Source organism: Agelaius tricolor, unplaced genomic scaffold (genome assembly GCF_023055355.1).
Source record: "Agelaius tricolor isolate 1412-34295 unplaced genomic scaffold, bAgeTri1.0.p SCAF_5, whole genome shotgun sequence".
Lineage (NCBI taxonomy): Eukaryota > Metazoa > Chordata > Aves > Passeriformes > Icteridae > Agelaius > Agelaius tricolor.
The window spans coordinates 34,924,234-34,951,580 of NW_027269265.1; the positions used below are offsets into that span (position 1 = coordinate 34,924,234).

At 35.8% G+C, this 27,347-nt stretch overlaps 1 protein-coding gene across 9 annotated transcripts in view; it reads left to right on the forward strand.

Annotated features, from left to right (window-relative positions):
- Positions 1-27,347, forward strand: part of PCNX1 (pecanex 1) — an 89,783-nt gene that overhangs the window by 23,554 nt on the left and 38,882 nt on the right. For 3 of the 9 annotated variants that reach the window (XR_011679224.1, XM_071427202.1, XM_071427209.1), the window contains exons 7-14: positions 7,862-7,994; positions 12,484-12,668; positions 19,756-19,846; positions 21,517-21,574; positions 23,697-23,914; positions 24,999-25,152; positions 25,902-25,934; positions 26,970-27,141. Coding sequence is in view for 8 of the 9 variants with exons in the window: in XM_071427202.1 (XP_071283303.1) it covers positions 7,862-7,994; positions 12,484-12,668; positions 19,756-19,846; positions 21,517-21,574; positions 23,697-23,914; positions 24,999-25,152; positions 25,902-25,934; positions 26,970-27,141 (1,044 nt within the window). In the remaining variant the exon portion in view is untranslated. The remainder of the gene's footprint in view (positions 1-7,861; positions 7,995-12,483; positions 12,669-19,755; positions 19,847-21,516; positions 21,575-23,696; positions 23,915-24,998; positions 25,153-25,901; positions 25,935-26,969; positions 27,142-27,347) is intronic. The other 6 variants (XM_071427204.1, XM_071427203.1, XM_071427205.1 and 3 more) reach the window with 6 other exon arrangements.

Below are 27,347 nucleotides of genomic sequence, written 5' to 3' on the forward strand. Positions count from 1 at the left end.
TTTTAAAGACATACATGTGTAATATAGATACATGTCATGTGTATATATGTATAGCATTTTTTTTGAGAACATTAAGAAATTATTTTATTTACTTGTTGCAAGGGAATTACAGAATCAACTTGGTTTGGATTTTCATAAGATCAGGGGATATTGGTTGAATGTGATTTTTAGAAGTGGTCTGGTCCAATCTTTTGCTGAAGGATTATTTTATAATTTTATATAAATATTTTTTAATGTCTGTGACTGCTTATGGTAACTTTCTGAAATAAATAATTAACAGATGCACACAGGATAACTAAAAGACTGATACTAATACCACCTCCTTTTTTCCAGTGAGCAGCTTTCAGTTTCTGTTTTTCAAATATTATTTAAATCAATAATTATAACTTCATTTTATCTTTCAATCTTTAGAGACTAGAACTACATTTTTGTTCATGTAACTGCTAAAATGTGTATCTTAATGGATATGGTCTTTACTAATCTTCTACTAAGCAGGATGTTGTACAGACTTGTACATATTTCACTTCTGCAGATACAACTTAGTACTTTCATTTCTGTATTATTATGCCAGGAAGTGGTGAATGACTCATTTGCTGTGAGATAGTATGTGCATTTGAATAGAAATTGCAATTCATTAAAATGCAGAGAAACAGCATCTGGAAATTCTGAAATTATGTGTGTGTGGTGGATATATAATAAAAAAATGGAAGACGTCTTATGGTAGTTGTTATCCTTGTTCAGCTATTCAGACTCCAAAAGTAGCTAGTGAATTGATGAGTCATGGGTTAGTTGCAGTTGCTCCACTGTATGGTGATATTCCGGAAATACCCTCTTTGCACTGTCTTGTGCCTGGTTTCTGTCAGATGTGTGCTCTTTCTGGATTGTTGTTTGTAACCATTTAGAGAACCACCATAATGCTGTATGTAACACAGTGATGTTTTGTAAAACTTGAGCTGGCCTGAAAAATCAAGTGTTCTTTCCAGTTCTATATTAATTGTAAAAGATGTGCTCTTTAAGTTGCTGCTCTGATTTACGGCTTGCTGCAATTTAAGGTTTATTTACTTACTTTTAGTTCTTAAGATACATACCCTTTTGTAAATAAAACTGCATGTAGTGTGACGCATTTTTCCTTCTGTACATTGCATAGCAATATTGAAGTAACAGCTCATACTGTTTTCTGTCTTTTGAGGTCTGCAGTACATCTCTACAGGCAGGCAAAATAAGGCTTTGTGAATTTGGATTAGTCTTGTGTTTCATATGACACATGGAAACCTGTTCACCTCTTCAGTCTGTATTTGTACATATATGCTTAGTGTGTCTGCCTGCAATTAAAAAGTGCAGTTCTCTGTTACTCAGCCAATGGTCATGGCAGCTGCTGGCAACATATGACTTTTCCCTTCTATACTGATGTTTCACATGGTCTGTGTCATTGATTTGCCTGTTTTGCAGAGCTGTTCCATGCTTCTGATGGCTTTAGTTTTTGCTACATTTTCCTGCAGATAGAATGACTATAATTACAGAAGATGGGTCTTCTGTTTTCTGTGCGTCTGCCAGTTCATGCTCAAACTACTGAACCAAACAGTCCTGCATGAGAAACTGGAGTTTAGAAATGGTAGAAACTGAAAAATATGTAAAGTTCCTGTGATCAGGTTGTGTGTATGTTGGCTGTCTCTATTCGTGTATTCCGCAGAACGGTGCTGTAACTGGACCCAGGTAAGCAGATCAGCAGTAGAAAGGGCTCTCATCTTATAAGCATTTTACTGTACTGTCACAGCTTTTGTGTGTGAGTTTTACAGAATTTCCTCTGATGCTGGATATCTTGTCATCTCAGTCGAGGTCAGATTGCTACCGTTAAGCACTTAAAGATGTAGGCAGTGTTAGAAATTATATATGAGGCTACTGTAGAATTCCTGCAGTTCTGGAACTTACCAATGAAATAACACTTGAAATGCATCTTGCATCTATTAATTGTTAACCACTTCCTAGTAAAGCAGAATTTTAGTAAGTTTTGTGGAGATTCAGTCCTGTGTTTTTTCCCCTATGGAGGACACAGAGGCTTTCATTAGATGACTTTTGCTTGATTTGGGAAGAGTGGTTCCATTTTGTTGACATGTGTTGTTCATGTATTTGCTAAGTATTCATCTCAAACAGGAGTTGAATAGGAATTTTTGGAATTAGATTAAAAATCAAAAATCTATCAGCTGTGATGGAATTGTTCACATTGCTGTAAAATGTAGCTGTGAGATAAAACTCATTAATTTATTGAAGTCGGCCACTAATTAATGTTTGGGGTTTTAGTTAAGGCTATGTAATGCAAACATGACTTTCTGTGTATGATATGCTAGTATCATCTGCCACATACGCTGGTAACACTGTGTTTTGAAGATTTACAGCATCTTTTCCTTTAGGTGAATAAATCTAAACACAAAGTCAGAACTAACTTTATTAAAGATTAATGTCAATTATGAACATTTGTCTGCTACATGAATATAATGCTAGGTATTGATACCCAAACTCTGGGATATAGGGTCTGCATTGGACAGGGGGTCAGATGGAGTTTAGCTTTAATTTTTTGACCTGAAGTACATCAGCATTATATTCAAGAGGTCTATGTGAGCAGCCCAGTGTTTTTAAAAGTGGAATCATTCAAGTAGGAAGTTCAATGAAGTAGGATAAGTAAGACTCCTATTTTTATCTTTGGCCTTAGTATAAAAATTTTACTGTCAAGCTGGTCTGTAAAAATGTTTGGTTCAGAATTCAAACCAGATGGTTTTATTGTCCTGCTTTGTTCCTTCCTTGATAGGGTTTTGCTTTTCAGGTTGCTGTAGTGACTGTTTTGACATAATTGTAAATATTTCTTCAGGCTAGTTTCAGACTTACTTTTTTTCTTTTTTATAAATGAAACCACAAAATTGAATTCCTGGGCTTTACTTTCTTTCCTGAATTGTGTGTTGTTTTTTTCTGCACTATTTTCTAGCAAAAGTTTGTAACTTGGAGATATCACGCTGTTCTTCATTGTTTCTCCTTTGCTGCACACATCTCTGTTCTTCAGAAATAGTCATTAGTGATATTTTTCATTAAATATCCACAGTAAGTTATAATACTCTGAGCCAATACTTTGATTTTTTTTTATCAGAGAAGTGTAAGTAATCCCTGCAGCTGTTGGTTTTATTAAGTTGCATAATAACATATTGATTAACAACTCCATACTGAAGATATGGACTGAACAGACTGCTTCTTTCTACTTGGGTATCTTTCAAGTATGGTTTTAATATAGCGGTAGGGCATGTGAAGATAAACTGTATAATGCCTCAGCCATGAGGAGAACAGTAGTGCTAACCCATAAATGCATGTGAAGTACATCTCAGATTTCAAACACAAATGAGATATAGATGCACAATAGAGGAGAACAGCATTTCAGCTGTTTGGTTTGGCAAAATATGTTCTGTCTTCGAAGAATTTTATTGCTTACTTGCATTTGCAAATTTCATTGCTTATGTGAGTACATGAGCCATAAACTATTCATTCCAGCTCTTGCTGAGAACATGTAGGCTTAGTAATTAGTGATTGAAAATAGATCTGTTTCTCATTTGATAGGGTGAGAAAGGGAGTGTCCAAGCATCACTCAGGTTCTGTGTGTACCTTTAACCATGCTTAACCTGACTAATATTCAAAACCATCTAGGCTTTAAGTGATGGGGGAGGGGTGTTGGGTTTTTCAGCTGTGGGGGTTTTTTCCTTTTTTTTCTGAGAAGAGTGAGGGAGACTTTCTGCTGTGGTAGTTTTTTTTCTTGCTTGCTTTCTAGTTAGAATGATTGCAATTTTTATCCTATGAACTTTATGGTTTTCCACATGGATACTTCACCCTTGTATTAGTTTCATACCACATCTTTCCAGGAATCTTCTTATGAAAAATTTTTCTGTATTTCAGAATTTATCTAAGGCACTGAGTTTAGCATTTTTTTGTAGCAAAATGAAATGGTCTTATTGATGCAATAAAATGTTTTCAGTTCTGCTTTTTCATGTTTTGCTTCTTAGGCTTCTCTCTTCTAAATTTTGGTTAAAAGCAGCGTTAAGTAGGTGCAGGGAGATGTTGCAAATGTTTTGGCTTGTTTTTATGTAAATGTTCCTGTTCAAAGGAAAATATTTGTACTTTGTTTCTTAAAGCTAGGTGTCTTATACAGCAGTTGGACAGTTGTAGAATAAAACTGTGAGTCTTCAGGTTCTGTTTAAAACTTAGTAAAATGGCAGAAGTGAGCATAAAAAGGTTCAATATAAAGCATCTTTCCAAGTGTCTGATGACAAAATGATATCCTCATGACGTTTTAAGCCTGTAACTGTTTCCAGTCAGAAGTGTTAAACAAGTTAATTTTAATGCAACTGCATGCAAACACATATTCATTAACAGATGCAAGTGTCATTATTTCCTCTTTGAAAAGAGTTGTGTTATATTTGGAAATAGGCATGTGAGGGGTTAAGTTTACTACAAGGTTGTCACTAGGTCTCCACTTCTTATTTGATTGATCTCTGGGGTGTAGGTTTATATTTTTAATTCGTGCATCTTGAACTTCAAACATGATTTTTGTGTTCTTGAGGGTAGATAGTGCTGGGGACTCATATTCAAATGACAGCATTTCTTGATATTAAGTGCAGTGATTCAGCATAGAAGCATAGAATAAAAAAAACAGAATAAAACAATATAGAGCACCTTTTAACAAACATTCTGTAAGCTGAAAAACTTATCTTCCTCTACTGATTAAACTGAAGTAGGCATGAACTTTAGAAGTATTACCTGTGTTACTTCTTCCTGTTACATCTAGATTTTGTACATGACTAGATGCTGGATATTACATTTCTGGAGTCTAGGATAAGTTCTAAGCAGTATTGGACAAGTGTATGTGACATGATAAATATTAAAGCTTATTTATATTGAAATGTGATAGAACTGCTCTCATATCATGGTAGAGGGTAAGTTAGGAACTTTGTCTTCCTACTGGTGAACTCACAAGCAGTTGCCCTTCTCCTCATTAAAGGCAAGTAGAAACACAAATAATACAAATTAACATAAAGAGCTTTCCATACTGGTATGTGTACATTTTAAATTGTATGTCTTCTATGAAATTATATTAAAAACAAAAACTGACTGAAAAGTCTTGGGGAAGACTGAGCAAACCCAAGGGGCCAATACAATAAACAAAACCAAACCACAGCCCCTCTGGTTTTCCTTTTCAACCAAAAGCAAACTTTGAGCAGTTTAGCTTTCTACACTTGATGCTAATCCTCTCTGCTCAGCTAGCCTTTTTTTTAACTTCTTTGGTCATGTTTTCTACATGCAGCTTCTTGCAGTGTTGTGTAATGTTAGCAGACTTGAGCTTGTTGGTCTGAACAGCCCTGCAGTCTTTTCAAAAGAACTTGTAAACTTGTGTAGTGACCCTGAATGGCACCACCTGCATTCAGGAAGAATGTGTATAAAAGATGTGCATTGAACAAAAGTTTCAAGATGATAAATAAGAATCTCGCGGTAAAACGGGTAGAAAGCTACACCAAAATCTACTTTGACTTTTAAAACTTAAAATGAAATAATAAATGGTTAGAAAATGCCAAAGCTGTTTGCCTCTACAGCTTTGAATTGAATCCCCAACTATATATTAGTTTTTTTAATTTTCTTTTTTTCTTAACTTCAAGCATGTTTGTATACCTCATTTTCTCACAGGACACTGCCTCTGTTAGTTCTTGAGACTTGCTTTAGTGTTAAATTGGAACTATATAGGGAGGACCTATCGCGTTTTCATAATCTCTGTTTCAGTTATTGCAGAATGCTGACAGGTATCTGTCAGTGTTAAGTATGCTACCTTAAAGAATTGCACTTGAATGCTGCTTTTGCTAAGTAGTTACAAGTAGTAATTAAGATACGATGCTGATGTTGACCATCTTAATGGTAATTCAGATATTTACATTTCAGTTAAGACTAGTCACTGTTCCCTTATTTCGTGGTGCTTAACTGTGGTCTGATTACCAGAATTGCTTTTTGCATCTGAACTCAGTGGAAACTGTGTTGTGAATATGAATTATTTTATGTTGATGTGTATCCTAAAAAAAAATGAGCTTTATAAATTGTAATACGAAATTAATGGGCGGTTTTGACCTTGTGTGTCAGGATTCAGTCTGTCTTGTTTAGTGTGGTTCACTTGCTTTGTACTTCAAATGTGAGAGCTGCAAAGAAATGCTTAAAGAAATTAGGCAGCGTATTAAAATAAAGCTATATATTAAACCACACAAGAAACTTCTTGCTGAAATACCCTAAAAAGGTAGTATAGTCTATTGATGCTTAGAATTGTAAAAACACTTGTGGAGGAATGAGGAAACCCCTGGCTTTTCTGAAAGTACAGGAAAGACTGAATTAGTGTTGCCCTTAACATCTATAATTTTGATAATTAAATCCTTGTAGCTTGAATGTTGGTGTTAAAGTAAATCTCTTTATGTAGCTTCTTTTGTTTTAAAGCAAGCTAGAAATTGAAGTTTCAGACAGAGAACTCATTTGGTAACCTGGGGTTCATGTGTGAATTAAACTCTTGTTTCAGCCTATATTACTTGAGCTATGGCAATAGCACACGACAGTACTAGGTTGCTATAGGTTGTTGTTCCCTGTTGACCAGCATTAGAGTCTTTGCTGGTAAGTGTTGAAAGCTTAATGGCAGTAGTGTTCTAACTTGAAGTGTGCTGAAGTGCATATGGGCTACTCTGCCTGTAGTATTCCTGCCATTGCTCTCTGTGGGTTTTTTGGGGGTTTTTTCTGTAGCGGGGAGAGGTGGTGTTTGGTTTTTCTTTGTTTGACACAATTCTTGGTTTTCTAACTCTAGTAATAGGCTCCTTGGCCACCAAGTTGAGACTTCCCTGTCAAGATTGTGATTTTCCTCTTGCACTGACATCGTGTCAATTTTTTTTTTCTGCTCCACTTGCCTGCCAAACCCTATTTTCTCTGCTGCCCATTCATTTGAGCTCTTTAGTGCTCTGCATTCAAATTGACTAGGAGCTTCCTTGGCTCAGGAGGAAGACTTCTCAGATTGTAGACACACCATGAAGCAGTCCAAATCTGAAATTGTTCAGATTGTACAGCTTAAGAAGCACAGGTGTTTTTTTGGGGGATAACATGTGGATAAATATTTTAATCCCTTGAGTACATACAAACTGTTTCTTATGATATTGCTTTATAAATTTGAAGCAAACCTTTTGTTTGGGGACCTGAAATAACAAAACCATCAGTCCTTAAAAATAAGTTATTCTCTTACTTATTCTCAACCTCCTGCCTCTGTAAATTATATTGTAATGAGCGTAGAAGGAGCAACGTGTATCCCTTGATGCTTATGAGAAAAAAAAGCTACTCATTTTGTCCCCTGAAAGAGTTGTGATGAGGTTGACCTCAACCCTGCCTGTTTGGCAGAAGTTAAAAAATTGAGATTGTGGTGAGGAGTGGTAGACAACTTTGCTAGGTAGTTCTTCAGGCTTCTCCTTAATGATCTGTTCGGTGAGATAAATGGGGAGATCGGGCATCTCTTCCTGCCATGCGTAAACGGCAAAGAATGGGATATCCAACCTCTTTTGCAACCTAGCTATTTGGATCTGGGGTTAAAAAAATGTAAGCTGTATATGACTCCCCCAACCACCCAGGTCTTTGCTAATAACTGTGTGTTGTGATCCTGTCTCGAGGCAGCTTGTTTGAACAGTTAGGACATAAGCTACTTGTGTTGTTGTGAGTCAAGTTCGTTAACTTGGGGAGGGTCAGAGGGAAGAAAGGAGTCTTAAGTTACTGTTGACGTAACTAGGATGGGTTCGTATTTGACCTAAAGTCTGTCTTGATGCAGCAGCACAAGCCAGCGAGGAGACTGTCACATTTCGCCGTGAACGCAGCACATTTAGGCGTCAGGCAGTACGACGCCGGCACAATGCAGGGAGTAACCCTACCCCTCCTACATTGCTCATCGGATCACCCCTCAGGTAGGGTATCTAAATGTTCCACCATATTTAGCATGCATGCAGCAGACCACTTCCCCACACCCACCAGTGTTGCCAGAAAAGCACTTTTTACTTCCTTCCCCACCATAACCTCCTTGAGCTGTCACTGCATGTCACTGTGGGCTTGTTGAATTGTGCATGTATATGTGGCACTATTTTAAAAATGGTCAGGATAGTCAGTCTCTAACATGTTATAGCTGTTTTCAGATTGATATAAAAATTAACTAATGCTAATAAACTTAGCCTCAGTGGTTTTAATCAAAAAACTTTTGGAACTTTTAGAAAACTTTTACTTTCAATCAAGAAGAGAGACCCAAGAAAATAGTATCAGCACTCCCCATTTTGGTTTTCATCTCTTGAATAATGTAGGCATTAGGGACTAGTACTGTGATCACTTTTCACATTTGTAGACACTTGTGAGAGATAAGCAAAATGACAGAACTTTTATAAAGAGCTAAATATATATTCCAAAAGAGACTCCAAATCTAAAATACAGGTAAAAGTTTATGAAGATCTTGCATCTTTTTACAGCAAAAGAGGAATACTGAAGTGAATAGAATGCCCAGTATTGCTTAGTATAAGATCTAATTGTGTGGCACTTTGCATGCCTTGGCAATGTTTAAAATGTACTGTGTACATGTGTCTGAGGAGTCCCCCAGCCTTTACTGGCCCCTGTATTTACAAGGCTGAGCCTAGTGATTTGTTACATACAGCAGCTCTGTTTGATCCATCAGCCTGAACAGTAGAAACAGCAGCCACAATAAGTTTTTAAACATGTGTTTTAAGTCTTTCAATTTCTTGGTTGCTTATGGAATTGGAGAATCTGGTGAGGAGAACATGGCCTATAGAAGAAGGAACAGTCCCCTATAAGTATTGAAGTAATTCTTCCTTCAGTTACATGATAAATATGTAGGAGTAATTGCATATTTTATATATTCTTAATGATCTTCCTTCATGTGCTAAACTGTCATTGTGTTTTGGGAATATTTATGTAATTTTTTGAACTAGGAAAACCTGTAGAAACGGAACAAATAAAAAGAAAATACCTTACAATAGAGGGTGACAGAGGAATTGTGCCATCTTTGTCGCACCACTAAAATATTTGAGGACTACTTTTGCAAATTTTTCTCAGGCAGGGGGAGTGTAAGAATGGTACCTAAAAATCTAACAGATGAAGGATTTACTTCTGTCATATCAAGGACTGAAACTAGTTAGGTGTGGTTTTAGTGGCTATTCCAATATGAAGTAGTAATCATGTAATTTTAGATTTTTCTTTGTTAGGCTTTTGGTCTTGCTGAATGTAGGGTGTTCAACTTCAAGCTAGTGATTTACTTCATAGTGAAGGGTGATAAAACTTTGTCTTTCAGATCACTTTTGCTTTATCTGGTTGCTTTCACTTGGCTCTGAGTTTGTTTTCCTTTTTTTTTTTTTTTTTTTGTAAAGGAGGGTAGTGCAGCTTTGTGTATTGCAACATAAGAGGCTGTGCAGACTAATGAAAGCTCCTTAACTGTGTATTAGTTAGAAAACAGTGTTTTCTTTCTTGTAGGTATAGACTAAGGGAAAGACTGTTTTAAACTGTGGTTGACAGCAGCCTTATTTCCACATGCTAGTGCAGTCATTAAGGTTCCCATGGCTTAAGCTTGACTTCAGTGAGAGACTATGAAGTAACTTTGTGAACTTTATGAATCATGAATTTCATGTTGTGAAGTGGGAGTATCTCTTTAATCAGACAAGATGTTCAAGGGTAAAAAAGCAGATTAAACATTCTAGCCTTGTATTTCCTCTAAGCATCTTCATTATCTAAATTTGTTCTATTTTAAATTAAAAGCCACCCAACACTGCTGACTGTACTTTCTCTAACATAATGACATACATTATCAAAAATGCTTTATAATATAAACATAGTCAGAATTGAATACTTATTGAGGGTAATTTACTCAAAGTACTTTTCATGATGCTAAATGACTGTCCCTTGGAGTGGAGTTAAATTGCTAACCAAACACCAAAGTGCTTTTATATTTGTTTGACACAAATTCCATTTCAGCTGTCAACTGTGGAATGTATCTGAAAAAAAATATGTATTAATGTTCTAATTTCAAGGTGAACAGTCTAAAAATACCCTTTCCTTTACATGGGTAGCTTAATTTTAGTGTAAATTTTGTGTTACTGGAAAGAGGAAACCCTTAAGAAATATTTAATTAAATCATGCCTAAGGAGCAAATGTGAAGAAATATAGAGACTTTTTAGGCAGGTACCACTTAAAAGTCTTCAAAATGTCGCTGCAATTGTACTGACATCACACCTGTATGCTGTTGGTGAGCTGCCCCAGTCTAGTTTCTGATACTGCTAATCCATGACTTCAGATATTAAACTTATAAGAGTATTAGATTTACTAATCTTTAGTTGCCCTGATGTTGTGTTTCTTATTCTTGCCAGCAAAACTTTAATCTTCTAACTCTGTCATAAAATTGGATGTTGGGGGAATGTTCCCTAGGACCTGTTGAGTTAAACCCGATTTCTTTTTTAATTTCCTGTCCATGATTGCAATTACTTTCACTTCCTCTGTGAAATATTTAGTAAAAGAGACAATGCGTGCCTTTGGCAATGGTAGACAAGTTAAACCTAGTATACCAGGTCTAGTAAACTCTGTTGGTTGGATGCTAAATTAGACACAAGATTGTTTTGCCTGGTAACCTAAAAAAACAAACCCAAAATGCACCATAAAACACCATCCACCCCTGCTTTTGTCCTGTCTAAATGTCAATAGTGTTTTGGGCACTTCAAAAGTAAGTGTTCACTGGTGTTCCATGTAGTCAATGGTGTATGCATGTGTGTAAGTGACTGTATGAAGCAGAATTTTGCTCTTGTAATAATCAGGGAGAGAATAAGCCGGGGTTTTTTTGCAGTTGGTTGACATCGATACTTTGATGGGATTTTTAAATTGTGACAGATGTGGATAACTATTCAAAGGGCAGCTGTCTCTTGAGATGTACCTGCTATTTATGGGAAAGCAGTATTGTTTAGCATTAGTTTGGTGTTGCTTAAGGAAGGCAGTGAAAGTTGGCACATCCGTGAACTTCCTTAGGGCTTCTCTTGCTGCACAGCTCACTGAAAGCCTTGTGTACTGCAGCAAAACACTGAATTTAAATTTCAGGTTAAAATGTTAGAACACAGTAAATAATGAGTTGCAGTTCTTTTCTTCCTGAGCTGTGTGCATGTCTGCATTATTTTGCATGAGCTTTTCTTAACATATATTCTTATATCCGTATTTTGTTTTCCAGTGATGCTCTAACAAAAGAACTGAAAAATAGATGATGTAGAAAATACTGTTAAAAGCAAGTACATCAGATATAACCCTTCAACTCTTAGTAAGATCTTGTTTTTTTTAGTTGCCTCATTTGCCAACTCTAGCATCATGCTGTAAATAGTGCTAAAACCAACAGGTGATATATATTGTTTTTCAAAAGAGAGTGTTTAAACTATTTTCCAGTCTTTAAAATACAAAGTCTAAGATAGTGCCTCAGCTACTGTAACTTCTTTAAATCCACAAAATGAAGGATAATAAAACCAGTGCTCTTGCAAAGATGGTGTGATATCAACTGTAAACATAATGTACTCTGACACTGTCATACCTGATATTAAACAAGCTATTAAAACAATCTACCTTTTGCAAATAGTTTTATAAAGTTAATTTTGCAATTGAAGTCTGTGAAGAGGAGAATTAACATTTTTAAACATTGTCTGCTCATGGCTATGAGAAATGTACAAATTTCTCTGAAAGCCAGGTTGGCTTTTAAAACCTTTGTTTTGGTGAGTAATAAAGCTTTTGCTGTAACTTCAAAATAACTTCAGAATCAACTTTAGTTTTGCCATTAATAACTTTATATAGAGAGTCTTAATATGTTCAAAATAATTCTGGATCCAAATGTATTACTTCAGTAATTTTCAAGGTCTGTATTATCCTTTGGCTATTAACAAAGCTTAAAGACGTTTTCTAGTTAGTGTGAATTAACAATAAGAAAGGTAATATGACAAAAAAGTCCTAAACAGCTGCTCAGGTCATACTTGAATAAGCAAAAAATTATTGTGAGAAGACTGGAATAGTCAGTAGTAAATATAGGTGATAGCTCAGGTTAGCCTGTAGTTAAACTAACTGGCACTAATTTGCTTTTGCACCCACAAATTAAGACACAGAAGAAAATACCTGTTGGGTGACTTGGGAAGATCTTAGAAAGCAATACTACTTCTAAGAAGTTGACAGGAGCACTATCTCTAGATTACTGCCTCAACTAGGGCCTAAATACTGTTACATAGAATGTAGGGGTTATTTTAACCCTAATTGTTGACTGCTTAATGCTACTATTTAAAAAAAAAGATTTCCTCTTTAAACTGAAAAATCTTGTTTTGCTTCACTTCTGGCTCTTTTGCACTTCTTCCTGGTAATGTGTCCCCAATGCGTGTTTTCTCGTAGCCTTCAAGATGGTCAGCAAGGCCAGCAGTGCTCCTCCCAGGTCAGAGTGCAGTCCTGCCCCCCTTCCCAGGCAGCTGTGCCCGGCGCTAGCGCCTCCTTGCTGGTGAGAAATGGGAGTGTCCACTTAGAAGCATCACATGCCACTGCATCTGCTGTAGGCGGTAGCAGTTTGCACGATGAACTTGGTATGCAGGCCTTATGTAACCTTGGTGACATGGAAGTGTTAATACAGCAGATTTTTTGGTAATAATGCACTGAAAACCAGCTAATCTGAGCATTGTTTCTGAATCTTATAGGTGTGTTTCTAGGAAGAACTAAGAGCTATTTTGCTTCATTGAGCTATATTGAGCTATATTGCTCAATCACCTTTCCAGGCAGTTTCTCTAACAAATGTGTGATAAGAAATAAGGAGTCATAGATACAAGTAATGATGGTGTGAGAGCTTTCTTGATTTGAATAATGTGACACAAGTAATAAACCTTTCCTATGGTCCTGCAGGCAGTTGAGCAGAGATGGAGACTTTGGGGATCTTCTGGTTCCTGAAAAAAACCAACTTGTTATGGCTCCTAAGAATTCTTGATCTTACCTTTTTTAGATAAGTTGTTTAGCTGCTGTTCAAAAAAAGAAATACTTATGTAAATGAATGCTTTGTTTTGAATGTACACCTTAATTTAGGAGCTTGGTATTGGAAATAAATCTGGACTCTTTCATATATCAAATGTCATCATTTTATGGAGCTTTATAGTGTCTTCTTAGTTCTTCATGGTCCATTTTATGTGGTATTCTTGATTATTGACTTCTTAATTAACTTCTATGCAGCTAATAAAATTGCTAGGATGAAGTTAAGACAGTCTTAATAAATGACTGATCTGCCACATAGTGCAGGGGCCAGTTTGGAAAAATTCCTGGCAGGGATCTTTGCACCTATCTATACATGGCCTGAATTACTTATGACTTCATCATTAATACCTAACTCTTCTTTGAATTATTAAAATTGGCATCTTGAGCACTGACAATTATTAGTGATGGAATTTTGAGCAGCTGTCAGCTCTAATACCCTAAAAGTACAGGTTTGATCAGAACACTGAACAAACATGTGTTTCAGACCTTTGTGTAATCCAGGACTAAAAGATAAGTGAGTTGTCTCTTACCCCACTAGAGGGGAAGACTCCATGAATTGAGAGTCTGTGGTAACCCTTTAAATGTGAGTTTGACTGAGTCTTCATTCTTCTGCATCATCTAGTGCAGGAAAAATGGAATAGAAGCAAAACTGAAAGTCACCTTTACCTACTCTGAGATGTTTTATAAGACCTAACTACAAATGTAATAAATAAACATGATCTAGTTATCTAATAATATTTGTTGAAGATTCTGTTGCTTTACTGTTTTTTAGATAGAAGTCTTATTGTTTCAGTCTCAGTGCTTGTGTCTCTCAGCTATGAAAACTTGTTACATGAAGCCCGTTTTTTAATTTAATTTGGACTCTTCTTTCATATTTGAAATATAACTCTGAAATTGTTATACTGGTTATTTCTGTCCAAGTGTAATGTTAAGCTATATTCTTGAGGCCACCATTATGTATTTGAAGGATTTTGTTCCTCTTACCCAAAACAATACGGTTGAGTTCTGTAGAATTTGTCATTTAATATGCAGTCTAGGTCTATGTTATTTAGGAGATTGTATTATTTGCTCTTTTAGAAATCAAAGGAGATCATATATAAAATTCAACATGGCATTTAGAATCTGTAGAAAGGCATATTCATTGTATTTTTTGGGCATTGGAGTCTTCAGAAATTAATGAGATTCAATTCTTCTAAACTTTACCTGTACTGTGCTTATATGGGACATCACGTTCTCTTTGGGAGGCACAAAACTTCTGGGATCTGCTAGATAGGAATCTGATGTATAACAGGGACTTGTTTCCTGTTTTGAGACTCTGAGCATCTAGTTTAGAATCCTTTGAGAGAAAGGAGTTATTATAGGCAGGATCTTCTTGTGTTATTTTAGGAAAATAAAATTTTCTAGTTTGTGTAGCAGGTTTTGTGGAACAGGTGCTATCTTTTGTTAATTGTAAAATAGTTGGCAAAATGGTGCAAGCTTTCGTGTGTATGATCCCTTTACCAGGTCTGACAAGAAAGTATCTTTCCTTATAAGTGGTATGTGGTTAGTTTGTTTGGGCGCTTTTGTTGGGTTTTGTTTTTTTTTTAACCCTCAGTCAGGGATGAAGTAACACTATTTTTCTCTTTCCATTGAGTCTAAGGCTCTTGGTTTTGCTATGTTATCCCAAAATACCTTACAGTGAAAGATGACTCTGTAGTTTGTCTGTGGTTTGGGTTGGGAGAAGGTTGTAGTTTGATTTTCCCATGATCAGCATCAGAATAAAAATAAAAACAATGAAGGAGCTATGACCAGTTCTTTGTTGCTGTGGAAATCATTGTGACTGCCCAGGGCAAAAAAACCCATAGTGGCTGGGGAAATACCTGGAAACAAATCCTGGTTTATTCCAACTGGAAATATCAGTGACAAACATAGGTGGGGTTGTATATCACTGTACAGTGCATAGAATAGTTTATTTTCTTAATTCAAATCCTCTTGGAAAGGCAAACAGGGCACGTATTCATTTGCTGTAAAAGCCTCACATATTGGGCTCATGTTTTCCTTTACGAGTGCACTATCTATTTCTACATTTTTTCTATTCACTTTGATGTCAAGATGCAGCACTTAACAAGACACACAATTTTTGGTTTTGTTTACTTTAAAGTTTCTTGTCTTATAATTTTATTCTGGTGGCTTATTTTACCAAGGATGAGCCTCACTGTATTATACCTGACCCACACCCAGTCTGGTGATTATACAGTTATCTTTAACTGGGCACTGCCCTGAGAGTAAGGCAAGAGATGCTTTAAGGCATTATCTTCAGTCTTCCAGGTTCAAAGTAGGAAGATTTTTATCAGTTATACTGTTAGGAAGCTTGAGGGGGAAAGGAACTTGAAAGGATGGAAGAGTATCTTGATGTGGAGTGGTACACATGAAGTAAATCATAGAAGGAATGCAGGATGGAAAGGAAAGGTGGCAAACTAAATGCCATGATTATAGGCAGGATTAATATAATACAAATCTCAAAAGCAACAAAACATGTGCCATGACTTAAGTAAATTACAGTTTTCAGAGCAGAGTGTGGCAGTACTGATTCTTTTTGTTCTGATAGCTGATTGTTTAGACAGGTAGGTGGGATTTTTTGGCCCTTGCAGTGAAGATTGATTAAATTAAAATTAGATTTTGTCAAGTAGTTACAAATCCAAGTACTAGTTAGTAGAACAGATGCCCAGTGTCTGAAGCTGGGGTGAAATAACAGACTCTTGTCCTTGGCTAGATGATTTTTTAAAATTGCTTTTGTGCTTAAAGAGAACTGCTCATCTAGAGCTTTACAAGACAATTATGGTGGTATGGTGGATCTCTGGTTGTTTTGTCTATACAACAACCAATAATCTTTCAGATTTAAATATTTTAATTTATGAAGGCAGTTGAATGGTTTTGAACATCAAAACTTCTATGTAAAGATAAGACATATACACTGGTTACTTATTCGATTAATACCAATTTAGAAGCAGTCAGTACCTTTTGATAATTCAATAGATGTGATTTATTTGGGATGGATGTGGGAGCATGTTCAAAGGTTCATATGGAAAATACATATTCACTTCCCATTATTGCTATGGAAAATATTCATGTTGTAATCTGGAATTTGGGGTAATAGGTAAGTTACTCTTTTGACAAACTTCATATAGGAACAAAAAATGACCTACTTTGAAGTGTTCTAACTGAAAACATGGATGCCTTCATACCATAGCTAATTTTGACCTTTGGAAATAAAGCTCCTAGCAGTCTACCAAGAAGTCAAATTCTGATGACTTTGCTTTTGCTAACTAGGATTTTAAAAATACTGACTGAAGCAGTAGACAAATATATCTTGATCTAATGATGATGTAATTTCATCATATCAGTGAGCATTTGCATGTGAACTAGTCTGAGCAGTTTGAAAAAAAGTAGTACATATTGGATGTAAAACTGGGAAGCACACTGGAGATAACTTAGCTGAGGAAACCATCAGAGCAACATTTTAGTTAAATCCTGAGCCACTTTAGTATTCCAGGTTTTGTCTGTGTAAGCTCATCAGCCTGTTGCTGTTGTCTGTTGATGCCCATAACTGTGGGAATATGAGTTTGTACAGTGTGAACTGTTACATGGTTGTCTCTGGATATTGATATTTTGGTCTTTTGGAACAAGGAAACTTGCTTCAAAGAACACAAATTTATCTTCTCTCCATGTCAGAATGAAGATGTATTTTGGATTTGTGTGCTTGAGTATCACAGTGTCTTGGTTTGTTATTGTAACCTGGTCGAAATAGAATATTTTTGGGTGACTTTAATTTGTTAAGAACTTACAGGTCTCTTTTTTTTGTGTGTGTTTGTGTGCAGAGAAGTTAGACATTTATGTTGAGCAGGCAGACATGCTATTGATCATATTTCTTGATTTGTAACATTATCTTTGGAGCTTCCTGTTTGTTCACAGCTTGATAAAACTGCAGGCTTTAGAGAGAGAAAATATGTTCTTAAGCTTATTCAATGTGGTGCTGTTCCAAGTATCCCATGGAGAATGCTGTGGGAGACAGGAATGGGAAAGAGTCACTAGAGTAAATAAAAATGCTAGGTATGTCCATATGTATTGAATCTTGAGTATTGAAGTTCTTCATTAGAATTTATGTACTGTGAGGAAGCTGTTCCTGTCTCAGAGAGTTTAAAAATTAAGGATTTTGGAGCCTATTTTATTATCTCCAGTCAGACTTTGAGTTTGTGTCACCAATAGCAATGAACAGTCCCTGTCAAGTTTTCTACTGAGATGAGTTGAGGCTTTTCTGAAAAATCTTTTTATTTAAACCAAGCAACCAAAAAACCCCAACAGAATGACAATAACAAAACCAAAGCAAATCAAAAACAGCAAAAGAAAAACAAAAAAGGGGGTGGAAAAATTTTTGTATTAATGAGAAGCTGTGCTTGCCAGGGAGCTAACTTTGAATTGAAACCTCTTTAAATAGGTGGATGAATTGCAAGCATGACATATCCTGAGTCCATTTTGTAGTTTGTGTATAAGCAATAGGAATTAAGTGTTCTGTTTGTTTGCAACCTCTGTAAATCAGTTTTGTTATATCCCACTGCAGCAGTGCAATACTTACAGCAGCAATATAAATGCTGCAAATTTTAGTAGATTCACAGATAAGTTGGGTGAGAGAGAACTGTAGATATGAAAAAGTGTAATAGTTCAGTAAACTTCCGCTGAAATAAATGCCTGATGTGTTTTCCTCAGTCCAAGAGAAAGGGAAGTTGTATGTCCAAGTAGTATATTCTAACTTCTGTGACTAGAATTTCATTAAGTTAAAAATTAAAAAGTTTAATTTCCTGGATCTCTATTCGGTAATGCAAGACCATGAAGAATTTAACCCAAACTTCCATTTTTTTTAAGGGGTGCTTGCCCCGATTTTTCTATACTAATTAATGCACATTTTTGTCCTGAGTAGAACCTGAAGTGTATTTGTATTGTCCAGTATCTCCATGTTTGCTCCTGAAACTTTTTTATTGACAGAGTTAATAAATATACCTTTGTAACCAAGGATTTTTATTAGTTGTGGGAAGATTACCCGTGTTATCTACTAGTTTAAATTATAAGCTTCAGTATTAACTGTGTACTACACACTGCATTGAAAACCAAAAGATAATCAGCTAAAGCACTTCATTAAAATCTTATCCAATGAGGAAAAATCTCTAACAAGTGAGCTTTGTACTTAGGCCTGTGGCAGATGTAATTGAGTATCGGGAGAGAGCTGTTGTGCATGCTGTTTGTGCCTCCTGAGCTATGTAGGGGACTGTCTTGTCACAATGGTGGCTCTGAGCACAGCTGTGGTATTTCCCTGGTTGGTCTGAAGTGCTCCTTCTGAGGGTAGAAAGCTTTATGAAGATGTTTTCAATATACCAGTTCTTTTTCTTTGTTTCACTGGTTTTAAGCATCTAGCTTGAGGGATTTAACCTGCTAAGATTCAAATTCTGAATCAAACTTAAATGTCTGTGGGTCTGAAGAGAAGCTGCTGCAGGATTATATTGTGTTAAAAAAACATTCAAAATCCATGGTATTAGCAGGTTGTGCTTTCACGGAAGTGGGAAAGATTGGAAGCTCTGATTTTGTTAGGGACTTCTGGGGACTGCTTGGTATCTTGTATCAGCAGAAGGAAAAGTTGCAAGACATACAGCTGAGAGATGTATACAGTTTTTCTTCACACGCTCCCAAGTGGGATTTTTTTCTTTTGTTTATATGAGCTAATATTGGAATATTGCATGTTTTGCATCATGACTTGAGGGTTTTAAGCTAGAAGAGGTGGAGAAATTGGCAGATATTTCATATGAGATCAGTTTCAAAATCAGGTTCCCGGCATTCAGAGCTGAAATATATTAAACCTGGCTTTCAGGGAAAATTACAATGCTTATCTCTCTGGTCAGGCCAGTGTTGGGAGGTGGGTGCTGTGAAAACATATTTGAGTAAGGTAATTTATCATTTGAGTTACAATCTTTGGCTACTTTTTAAAATTAAATATTTGAGAAGTCCAAATAGTTTATCTAAGAAGTTAGTTTGCAGTCCTTTCTTCTTACACTAGCTTGTAGAATAAATCTCTTCTGCACATTCCTTTTTTGAGTTTCCTAAGTTAAGTTAAGAAGCATCTCTGGCCACTTCTTTGAGTCTCTGTGTTTCTTTTCAAATAGACATGGGTGTTTGAAAAGAATTTTATTCAGGATACTTGTGTTATCACTGCTGTAGCTAAATGTTCTTAGATGCTGATAGTGAATGATTTACTGATGGTTCTCTTGGGCGTGGGAAGGACTGAAGAAGCTGGGCACTGCAAATTTTTCATGTGGTTAGTCTCTAAGAGGAAAAAGGCTTACACTGTCCTTCTGTTGTGTTAATGATGGCATCTTGTAAATACAAACTCTTTAATTCAGTACTGCAGTTACAGTATATATGTTATGTAAAGTGGTACGAAAGACAGCTGTGTAGCTGATGTCTGCCCTGGTGGCACATTAATGAGTAATCACATTTTGTATTTTGACACTGATGTAAATTTAGATGTCTGAATTGATCTCTGTAGTAAGTTAATGAATTGTAGCTGCTGCCAATGGGGTGAAACATGAGGAAATTTTGACCTGCTTTTGACCTTTTCTTTAATAGGTAAGTTCAGTTCTACGCTCTACGAGACAGGGGGCTGCGACATGTCGCTTGTGAACTTTGAGCCAGCTGCAAGAAGAGCATCCAACATCTGGTGTGTGTGAAGGCCAGTCAAGAGTGATGATTCTTGTCTTACTGCAATCCAATATTTTATTTTAATTTTAAAAGGTTATTTAGTATGGACTACCAAAAAAATCAATTCAATCTATTAACCATATACTTTTACTTTCGTGACTCAAGTGATTTTTACTAGAAGATAACATTAAGTTAAATATTTATCTCAGAAAATGAGTACTACTACTAGCTTAACCAGTATACTTCCAAACTGAGAACTTGACAAATGCATTTTTTGTTGGCTTATAGAAAGTCTTTGTTAAAGAATTTAAGCCATTTTTGAGAAAGCTAGGTAGCTGTTGACCAAAATGGCTATGGAACTTCCAGCTGTGAAGCTGTTGTAAACTGATAAATTTATTCTCAAGTTCATGGATGGCATCAGACAGTAAATGGAAGTGTTAACATGCCTGAGATTAAAATTTGACTTGCGGCTGAAATAGCCAGCTACATACTGGAAAGTTCATCTGCTGTTAGAAAGATGTACTTTCTTTCTCTGAAGGGATAGGAGGCAGAAGAAAGAAAAGCAACCCAAAACCTCCTTTGCCTTCCCACCTGCCCCCAATCCACCTCACTGTGTAGAATTGCTCTGAAGCTATTGCACCATGCTGAATGCTGTAATTCCTACCACACGTATGTGGAATAGCTCTTGGAATTATGGAGTAAGGAATGTAAAAGATCCCATCTTCAAATCTTGTGAGAGTATGCAAGTGCCTTTTGTAGAATTGAACTTTGACAAAAAGTTCTGGATTCCTTCCACAAAGCTGCCAATCCCTGCCTCTACTGCTTGCATGTTCCAGATGCAATGGCTTTGCTGATGGCTGCTGTTATGAAGTTGAATGTGCTAATGGAAGGAACAAACTGGCCATTTCAGATAATCAGATTTCGGCTGTAGAGAATACCTGAGTTTGAGTGAAGTAAAGTTGATAACAAAGAATGTTTTTATCTTAAGGCAAGGAACTGAAGGAAAGTTGCATAAATTTGATACAAGTCTTACAACCATGTGATTTACATGGAAAGCAAACATCCAAAAGCTACCCAAAATTGGGGAAAAAAGCAATGGTTGGATATGGACTCTCATACAGTAAGAGAAATTTCATCTCTAATGAATGGAAATTGCAAAGTAATTTTGCTCTTCTTACCAGAGGTTTAAGTTTTTAAAAAGCAGTTTAAGTAGCTCACTTTACTTGTGCTAAGTATGTGCTATTTTTGGCAGTCTTGGGATATTGATAAAAACAGTATAGAATTATGAGAAACTGCATGTGAACAACTAGAGGCCTCTGAACTTCTTTAGAGATGTGATTGATGTATCTTTACGAATCAGTAGCTAACACCTTATAAAATTTCTGTTTTTCAAGTGGAATAATGGCTATCATTGTAGGGTTTTTTTAAGATGATTTAGGGAGTGGGTGTTGAGAATATGTTAAGTGTAAGATTGAAGAGTCTCCTGGCTTACTATAGCTGTGGAATGTACCACAATACATGAGACTAAGTGGCTACTTGTATTTATAATAAGTGACTGAAGGAAAAACTTAAAGATATTTAGATAAAATTCAAAAGGTATCAAAATTAATTTGGGACACTAGAAAATTAGAGTGACCTGATGAAATAAAATGTAGTTTATAATCTGAAGTATTTTCCCTGTTCTTATAGTGACACGGACTCTCACGTATCGAGTTCTACCTCAGTTCGCTTTTATCCACATGATCTAGTAAGTTTTTCTTACTTATTTTTAAAGCATGCAAAGAATCAGAGGACTATCCAGCTTTATAGCACTGATTAATCATTCTGTGTGGTAGTTCACTGTTCTTATGAAAGAATTTTGTCTGGATTAATGAAGAGAAAGTATTTAGTATTGTAGTGCCTTCATATATTACATAGAAATTAATCTTCCTGCATAGCACTTTTAAACTTAGTTGGTTTCCTCTGATCTAAAAACTAGTGATTTAAAAACACTCATAGAAATTATTCTAAGATACCTTGTAAAAGTTTCCAAAGATGTGTACAATTTAGACAGTTTTCTTTCTGTGCATTATTGAGGTTAGCAGGCAGCAGAAAGACTAAATATTGTATTTTGACCAAAAGAAACTTCACTTGAGTAATTTCCCTGAAAGGAATTTAGAAATCTGTCATTGGAGTCTGATGTACAAAATACAAATTTGTATGTGGGAAGTGGCTGGCAAAACAAGGCAGAAGCTTACACTGTTTCATACTGCAAATAGCTTTATAATTCCTTAGTTTTATGATTTGGAAGCTTTTGCACTATTGTCAAGTCCAGGCATACCTGTACTCTTAATTCTGAAGTCAATATATGTTCTGACAACAGTGCAAATGGGCATGATTCTTAAGCTGGCAAACCAAAGAGAGGTATGTTGAAGTAACTAATATATAATCAAGAGGGAAAATGAAATACAGCTTTAGGATTTGGCAGAGGAGCAAGAGACCTCCATTTGCCTGACCATGCTTTTGATCAAGAATGTGCTTTTTAAACTTGGTGTCTGCTAGAGAAACTTGCTTTGCTTTTCACAGTCCCCCTCACACATGTAGCCTTTAGAAAAAAGGCTGCATTACCTCTTCTATGCTTTTGGTTTGCCAGTGTAGTGCCATTGGAGGGAATGATTCTGTTTTAAGGCAAATTTGTGACTGTAGAAGCTCAGCCCATGCACCTAAAGGGAATTTTCCACTGAAATTTATTATTAGTGCCATGAATGTTATGCTGATTCTATCTTTTAAGAAACGAAGCTTTTAAAAAATTGTCGAAAAAGGATATGTTTTCTGACACAGCTTGCCTTAAATAGTATGGTTTGTGTTTTTTAAATGCCTTTAGAAAGGGAGTATTCCTGCTTGTTTTTTCATTAGTATTTTTCTAGGAAGGAGAAGCTGGCTAAGCATAGTTAAGTACACTGATGATTTAAGGAGTGATGACAAAAATTTTATAAATCAAGATATTGAATGTTAAACTTAGATGATTGTAGGGAAAAAGCCCCTCTAAACATTAAACCGGTAGTTTTGACACTTGAAGGTGGCATGAGTATTGAAGTTTTACTCTGCCTCATGCATTGTGAAGCTTTTTCAATAAAGAACATTTTAACAATTAGAATGCCTAAGAATAAAGGGCAGTACATCAAGATGTTTCTTGGCCTGTTAGAAACTGGATTAGACTATACAATATGTACTATAGTGTCTTATTAGCATTGAGTACTCTCTACTCTCCTTAGTATCTTTCATGGTTGTTAGTATTACTGTGATTTTCATGAGAACTCTAAACAAGCTACAAAATAAGTAATAGTTGTAAATAGTACTTGACTGTTTAGGACAGAGCTTTTTCTTTGGTTCATTTCTGAGTCTATTCTGGATTCAGTGAGTTTGAATTTGACTGCTGGTGCATGAGTATGTTGCATTGTCATGCAAAAAGAACCATTCAGCATGGGTTTACATGCAGATTAGCTGACTGTAAGAAATGTGTTGTAATTTATTTAAATTAATAATTGGATTATTTTTGTCATGTTTGTTGTCCATGTATCAGTTTACTTGTCTTCAAATTTGAAGTTTTCAGAGTAAATGGGATAAAGTGCTTGGAAGATGCATTCATTTGAAATAAGGCATATGCTGAAATGCCAAAGAGTTGTTGTATGCAAACTGTTATTGCTGCTAGTCCTATTCATGTGCTGTGATAAGGACAGAAAAAGTAAGTAGAAGCCTGTGACAGTGCTTAACATGTAATTCCTCGAAAGTGAAACTAAGAGTTCCAGCAATATTCTTCAAAGCAATTTTCAGTATATATACAGTGATTTGATATAAAGGAGTTTTTGTTAATACTAGCTTTCTTTTAGCTTTCTCTTCCTCAGATCAGGTTGAACAGGCTGCTAACAATGGATACAGATCTGTTGGAGCAGCAAGATATTGACCTGAGCCCTGACCTTCAGGACCACATGCAGCCTCAAGAAGAAGCAGCTCAAAAAGTCAAGCAGTACTATCGCTTTTGGATCCTGCCTAAACTTTGGATTAGCATCAATTTTGATAGATTAACTCTTCTGGCTTTATTTGATAGGTGAGATCCTTGTATGTTGCCAGACCTTAGAAAGCAAGATGAAAACAGTTACTAAACTGTAATATAGATAAAACTATTGTTAGAGAATTATACTTACTTACTGTACTCTGGAATATGAAAGAATAATACTGAATGTAGTTTTTCTAAAATAATGGAGGCTACTCTCATTTTCTTCTGTAGCAATCAAAAAAGGAAAAAGGAAAGCAACCCCCACTTTACCTGTGTGGGGCAATAATGTATTTGAAGGATCAAATAGAAAGATTCATTGCCAATCTTTTAAGCTAGAATATAGCCTTCTCCAAAAATTAATTAAAGAGTCTACAACCTGGCATGCACTTAGTCTTTTGGTAAACAGAAAGAATTTGCCTGCTGTTCCAGAGCATTTTTTCCAAGAGTCGTTTAATACTGTGACTTCTTGTCCCTGTACATTTACCTAGAGGAATAAAATGAAATTGATCCTCCAGTTACCAGCTTTTGGAATATGTAGAGTATTTATATTTTGGTAATGAACCTCCTTGAAATAAACAGGATAGTAGTGATTCTGTCCAGGGAGGAATACTCATAACTCTGTTCCAAAGCACTAGCAATATCATAGGGAATTATCTGTATTCCACTTGGCATATCTTACTCAAGCAAGAGTATTTTTAGTTTCATCATTAGAAAATCATGAATGACAGATTATATACACAGGTAAGTTATCATACTTGTGTTTTTTCTTAGGCTTATCATCATCTTGGATGGGGTTTGAATATAGATTTACATTACAGACCGTGCTTCTGGTGGAACATTTGATTTATTTCTAAAATTATCTTCTGAAGTTATCTTCTGCTGTTTAAAGTAAAATTCCCTAAGATACTAAGATAATAACTACTTTCAGCTGTCATTGAAATCTTGGTAGCTCCTAGTTTTGCTAAAGGACATTGTGCTAGTAGAGTATGGAAGTTCAAATTTATTCTTAACTACTTTGCTACCAGTATCATAACCCCTGTTAATTTTTGACTCTGACTGCTCTTTTGCAGATTTTTCTAGACATAGTTAGCTTTAAATTCCTTTTTTTTTCTTTTTTTCTCTCCCTTTAAAACAGGAATCGTGAGATCCTTGAAAATGTATTAGCTGTCATCCTAGCTATTCTAGTTGCATTTCTGGGCTCTGTACTTCTTATAGAGGGCTTTTTCAAGGATATTTGGGTCTTCCAGTTTTGCCTGGTAATAGCCAGTTGCCAGTACTCACTGTTGAAGGTACTTGAATTTCTCTTTACTTTCTGAAAACAATAGATATAAATCCAGTTGGGTGTTGCAGGTTAGTTAGGGCTTTAAGGAAAAATGTGCATGCTTATAATTTATAAAGTAATGAGTAAACTTGGCCTCATGGGAAGTTTGATAGATGGTAATGCAAGGTCACATCACTAGAATGGTTCTACATATGCTTGTTAAACAATCCTTTATTTATTGTTCTCATGCATTTTTTGGTGTGTGAAGAGGAGCACATTCTTACATGTTGAAAACCAACTACATATTCAAGTTGAAGTTTTACTGGTTTAGGTTTTAATTTTCTGTAGTGTCTACAACTCAGAGCATTTATAGGAAGCTGTTATATTTAAACATATTTTTAATCAGATAATTAATTTTTGTTAGACTAATAATGGTTTACTGTAATCTAAGAATGATTGATTATTTTTTGATTGGACTATTAGGATGGAAATTATATTTAAAATTACAGTTCCTAATGCTGTTGAAAAACAGTAGAAGTCCTAAAAATAAGAGACTTGGGGATTTTTTTTTTGAATTTTGGTTATAGACATCTACTCTTTAAGTAGATTTAATGGTTTACAACATTGTGCTATTTAAAGGCTGTGATGTAGTTTGGCAATGTACAATTGTACAATTAATTGTAGATATTGTTAAAAGAAGTTCAGCCAAGAGGATGTGTGTAGGTGAACACACTTATCTGTAGTTGGGTAACTTTCCTCTTTTTATTTTGGTTTCAGAGTGTTCAGCCAGATTCTTCTTCCCCCCGACATGTAAGTCATGGGCATGTGCCACTGTACTAACCCTGCAGATGCAGAACTCCCGCAGAGAATTGATCATTTTGGTTTGATTTTTCTGGCATTTCTCCTATGTTCCTTCTTACAAGGCACAAAAGGCTTGTAGTTGTCTTAGTGTGTGAGAAGGGACCTGCCTTACTCTTTGTATTTAGCAAATCATGTCCTCCTTCCTGAGCCTAGCTTATGCTAGGGAGCCATGTCATAATAAGGTTTTTGAAGAGTCTTTATTATTCTAGCAATTATACTGAGAAGTATTCTTAATGTTGTAATTTGCTCTGGTGGTATGATCTGACACATCTTTGATGTTCTGTTTTAGAGGTGTAGCTCATTCAGTGTCCTAGTGTGCACACTGCTTTATTTTTTCACTCTAATAAGCTGAGTCGGCAATGCTCTAGTGAACATTAATGTTTGAGCATGGAAATGTTAACATTCTAGTATTGCACAATATGTTTATGTTCTGTTGTGCATCTGCTAGATTGCCAAGACAAAATATTACCTTTATGTCCTAGATAAGATGTTTAAAATCATTATTTCTCTACAGCGAATCATTAATTTTGTGTATGAAGTTGTATTTTGATAAATACCGATAGAGATTCTGTCGCCCCATGCAGCAGAAGCAGTGTCTAAGCAATAAATTCAATCCCTTTTTCCTTAAAATTGATTCTCAGTTGCTTACCATGCCTAGTCAGAGCTTCTCTAGCATTTAGTACTGCAAGCAACATAGCATAAAATATAGCTGAGACTAAGGGTATACCTAGCTTAGTCTAACTTAATCTAACTGTTGTGTCTTTGTTATATCAAAGCCAGAAAAAGCACAGACTGGTATCACTGCAAGGCAATGCTTTAAGGATTTTATGAAGAAAACTTTAAAATATGATGAAGTCACAGTATACTAGTTGATGACCAGTGATTAATTTCGATTCTGAAGGTATCTGTAGCAGAAGAGTAAAAGTTACTTTATCCACTAATAATGAACAAATATTGGTGTTTTTGTGGTTTCTTTTTAAACAGGGTCACAATCGTATCATAGCCTATAGTAGGCCTGTATATTTCTGTTTGTGTTGTGGTCTGATTTGGTTGTTGGATTATGGCAGCAGAAACATATCTACAACAAGGTTCAGGTTGTATGGAATGGCTTTCACCAACCCATTGCTGCTGCTGTCAGCCAGGGACTTAGTTATAGGTGAGTGGCTTTTTCATGGATTTGAATTGTTTGCTTTACAACAGTAGAACTTTAGGGGAACGTTTACCCCTTCTGTAGCTTTGCTGTAACAAATGGCAGATATGCCCTCTACTAAAATTTTGCATTATCTAATATCTTAGCCCTTATCCTTGAACTTGCTTATCTGACTTGGACCTGCATACTCTACCCTTTGCTAGGACCTAGCT